The following is a 4,593-nucleotide window of genomic DNA, read 5'->3' as shown; positions in this document are numbered from 1 at the left end:
GTTCCTGTGTTTTTGCAAGTACAGAAGATAGAATAGATAGGATATATAATTTCTGTTTCCCAAACTCTAATTATTCTCCTGGGAATTCTATAGTCCACTCCATTTTTATTGTTATATCAAAGTCTTGTAGATTTTTTCCTGTTTGTGCTGGATTGTGATTCTTTTCATTTGTAGCTTTGTTGATATGATCATGTTCTTCTAATTGTGTTCTGTTATCTGATTTGTCTGTTCATTCGCCGTCATTTTCTGGGTGTTTTTTAATTGTAGATTTAGATTAGAGATGTGCTTATTTATGTCATCAAAGTTATTCTGGATTTCCTTATGGTTTAAATCTATTGTCATTTGTATCTGTCGTAACATTGCGTACATTTCCTCTTGAAAAGTATTTGTCTTGCTTTGAAATATTGCTTCTGAGAGTCTTTGATATTCCAGGCTAAATCCTTCAGGAGTGAATTTTGAGTATGGTGTCATTTGTTGATAAGTGTACGATATCCATGTTGTCTCCTCCCTTCAAATAGTCTTTCATCAATATTTTAGTTCAGGGGTTAATTATCAATCAGTCAAAATTGCAATTCAGTATGTTAAGCCACCTTAAGTCCTTCCTGTAGATTCTACTCTAAAAGATTAGCCAAGAGCCAAAGTTTTTCTTTTTCTCTAAACAATTCTTAAATTTAGTCAACAGTCCAGGAATTTTTCTTTCAGACACTTTTTAATCTTATGGCTGGGCCAGCTCTTTCTTTGTCCCCAGCTGTCTTCAAGGTTATTTAAAATTTAAAGGAACAGATTATTCTTTGTTTCTAGGCATCCTGCCAGTTTCATTATTGTTAGTGTTCTGTGCTCTGATTCTCCTCTAGATGTCAGTAGTTGTTCATTTTCCAGTTTTTTCAGACAAAAAAATATTATTGTTATATATTTTTTAATAATTTCATTAAAACCCTTTTAGGTGTAATCTTAGCAGTTTTTTTAGTTTCTAGATTTGTCCAGACTGTAGTATTTTAAATTTAATTTCAGTCTATTTCTTTCCCCCTTATTATTAATTCGCCGCTTCCGTCCATGAGGGAATGGGGATATAGTCCCCTCCCTTCACTTTCAGAGATTTTCTTGCTTTCCCAAGGATTCAGTTAATAGATAGAAGAGAGAAGATCGATACTCTCACCAGTTCCAAGCACGCTGTTCACTGATGTTCTTGTTCGTGCTCTTGGACTTCGGCTACAGATAGCTTGGGCCAGACGCTGATGCCATGCTGTCGGGTCAGAGAGCTTCCCCCAGATCAAACGAAATGACTGCTGTCATTTCGTGATCAACAGAATGCCCCTCCTTCAGGTCATCTCTTCGGGGCAACTTCAGACCCATTTAGGGTCCCCCTGGCAGGACAAAACTGGCCGTGGGGAGTGGAGCTCTGCTATCCCATGGTCGTGTGCTACGGCACAAAACCAGAAGTCTCCTCACACATTTTAAAGTTACCAAAGTTGAGAAACACTGATCAAGGGAAAACTCCTTTTAGGTTTTTCCTAATCCATACCAGTGTCAGATACTGTGATTTCCATATGATCTCCCTCAGTGTGATATAAATTTGCAAAGCATGCAGTACCCTTTGTATTTTCATCAATTCTATATCATTCAGGAAAACCAATAGATTTTTCTTCTTGTGTTTGGTTCTCTTTCCCACACTTTTAAATCTTTTTCCTGTTTTTCCTGCTTGCACTGAATTATAACCACTGTGAATGTTAATATTTTCTACCTGATTAGATGTGAGATGCTTAGGGACAGAAAATCATTGTCAGGGCCATGTAATACATGTTAAAGTAGCATAGCATGAATAGACTTGCAGATCATTTTTAGAAATAACTGATAGGAAAAAATGATCTCAATAAAATAATAAAATAGGTGAAAATAAAATTAAAAAAACAATTAAGTGTTTTGTGGAGAAAATAATTTAATCAGAAATCTGTATACACCGTATTGTTTTTTAAATGCTAACAAGATATTTTTCAATAATTCTACCCTCCAACTCCAATATTTAAAATCAAAATTTTCCTTGAGAAATAATTCTTAAAGTTAGTGCTTTCATGGAGATGAAAGTACCTGGAAGGTACTTTCCACTATAAAAGCTACAATTTTGTAAGATTGTATATTGGCACATTAGAAGGTTGACTTGGTGCCCGGTCTTTGTTGTTTTTAATATTTTAAACTGTTTAGTTTTATAGTTTTAATGTTGTTTTAACTTTTGCTTGGGAACTGCCCAAAAATGTTTAGAGGATAGGGAACTATATAAATGATTTAAATAAATAAATAACATAAGAAAGAACAATAACCAATTTCCTCTGCTTTTGGCAACAATTTATGATTAGGCAGGGATGTCTGCTCTAAAATTTTAATTGCTGCACTTTGTTGGGAAATTCTGTTTGTAATAAACTGATTTTAAGCATAGCACTAGAGAAGAAAGTTATGCTATTCTCTAATTTGATGTGGACAAACATTTTTAAAATTAAAAATCTTATATCAATTGGAAATGAAATTTTAATCTATTTCACAATTCAACTGCAGAATCAATCTCACATTTTAAAAATGCTTTGGAGTACTAAAGATTGAAATAAAGACAATAGCAATAGCACTTAGACACATATACCGCTCTGTAGTGCTTGTATAGCACTATCTGAATGGTATACAATATCAGCATATTGCCCCAACAATCTGGGTCCTTATTTTACCAACCTTGGAAGGATGGAATGCTAAGTCAGCCTTGAGCCGATCAAGCAAACCTTTATACAAAAATGTATTTGAAATATTTTCAGTGTGATATTCATCAGTAAGATGCCATATGGATCCAAAGGTTGTCCTCATAATCTAAAGCAAATAGGGGGCACAGAAATAAAATTGCAGCTACAATTGTAGATCTGTTTGACAATTGTCATCCCCATCTGAGCACACTTCATTGAATACCAATCCATTGGTTGAATGTATGTAGAGATGTAGAGCTATATTACAGATTAGAAAAATTCATTTTGAAGAAAAAGCTGGGTATAAGTAATTGCAAATAATAGTAAATAATACTGTAAATCATACAAATATATTGATTTCTGAATTGCAGCTCACTTCCGACAGATGAAAAGAGGTTCTCTGGGAGCACTGACCATGAATCAGTTGATGAAGAGGCAGCTGGAACACCAATCTAGTGCTCCTCATAATATTAGCACATGGGACACTGGTAAGTATTCCAATTTGCAGAAAATGACCTGTTTTGTGGGATAGGATACACAGGAATGGAAAGGTTAAGCAAATTTCTGTAGTGATGGGTCAAGAGAATTTTAGTGGGGAAGCATAGAATAGGCCAGGGTTTCTCAACTGGCAAAGAATTCTGGTCAACACATCTTAAAGTGGCCCAGGTTGAGAAGCCCTGGAATAGGGCATTCCAAGAGAAAGTACATTACTTTGGTGCTGATTCCCATGTCTGACTGTGTAGTTCACTTAGATTTTGAATTTTTGTGGGCAAAGTCTGCAGTGGTGACTGGAACAACATTTTGTGATGTTAGATGGACTCCTTTTATTCTATGTACCCTGAATAAGTGGATAGGGCAGGGATAGGCTGGCTGGCTGGCTCAGGAATTCTGGGAGTTGAAGTCCACAAGTCATAAAAGAGCCAAGGTTGCCTACCCCTGGGATAGGGAATGGTCTTGTATATTTTTTACCATATGGGAGTTAGTCCTGCACTTCATGGCTCTTTTGGGGGGCACATGTTTGGTTTTATGAAGGTGGTCAACACTTCACAGACTCAGTGTATGGGAGTATTACCACTTAAAGGAGGCTCTGTATATCATAGGTAGTCCTCGACTTACAATCACAATTGAGCCCAAAGCTTCTGTTGCTAAGTGAAACAATTGTTAAGTGAGTTTTGCTCCAATTTATGATCTTTCTTGCCACAATGGTTAAGTGAATCGCTGCAGTTGCTAAGTTAGTAACATGGTTGTAAAGCAAATCTGGCTTCCCCATTGACTTTGCTTGTCAGAAGGTTGCAGAAGGTGATCACATGACCCCAGGACCCTGAAACCATCATAGATATGAACCAGTTGCCAAGCATCTGAATTTTGATCACATGAACATGGGGATTCTGCAACAGACATAAATGTGAAAAATGGTCATAAATCACCTTTTTTTAGTGCCTCTGTATCTTTGGCCACTAAATGAATGATTGTAAATTAAGGACTATCTGTACTTACTCAAGAGGCTGTCCCTGGGTTAGACTAATTTTGACAACTATTGCCCAATCTCTGACCTTTTCTTTAATGGAATGAGTATAAAGAAGAAGGTAGAAGGCTATCTACAATGCTGCATAGAAGAAACAAATCACATCAATTTTTTTCAGTTTGGATTCAGACTTGGGCATGGGGCAGAAACAGCATTGGCTGAATTAAGGAATATCTTGGTCAAATAGAGCAATGTGCCTTTCTAGTCCTTCTTAACCACTCAGTGGCTTTCAGTATTATATTGATCACCAGTGAGATTGGAGATTGAGAATATTGTCTTGAGTAATTCTACTCTTTCCTGATTTCATATTTGTATACAAGAAAAGAGGTGAGCCCAGTAGCTGCTCAT

At 36.3% G+C, this 4,593-nt stretch overlaps 1 protein-coding gene across 2 annotated transcripts in view; it reads left to right on the top strand.

Annotated features, from left to right (window-relative positions):
* UNC79 (unc-79 homolog, NALCN channel complex subunit) overlaps positions 1-4,593 on the top strand; it is a 136,533-nt gene that overhangs the window by 79,764 nt on the left and 52,176 nt on the right. For both annotated transcript variants that reach the window (XM_029284087.1, XM_015815694.1), the window contains one exon: positions 3,092-3,208. In XM_029284087.1, the coding sequence (XP_029139920.1) occupies positions 3,092-3,208 (117 nt within the window). The remainder of the gene's footprint in view (positions 1-3,091; positions 3,209-4,593) is intronic.

This window comes from Protobothrops mucrosquamatus, unplaced genomic scaffold (genome assembly GCF_001527695.2).
Source record: "Protobothrops mucrosquamatus isolate PMUCROS unplaced genomic scaffold, P.Mucros_1.0 scaffold368, whole genome shotgun sequence".
Lineage (NCBI taxonomy): Eukaryota > Metazoa > Chordata > Lepidosauria > Squamata > Viperidae > Protobothrops > Protobothrops mucrosquamatus.
Note: the sequence above shows the minus strand (reverse complement) of the source record. Positions and strands in the feature narration are given on the sequence as shown.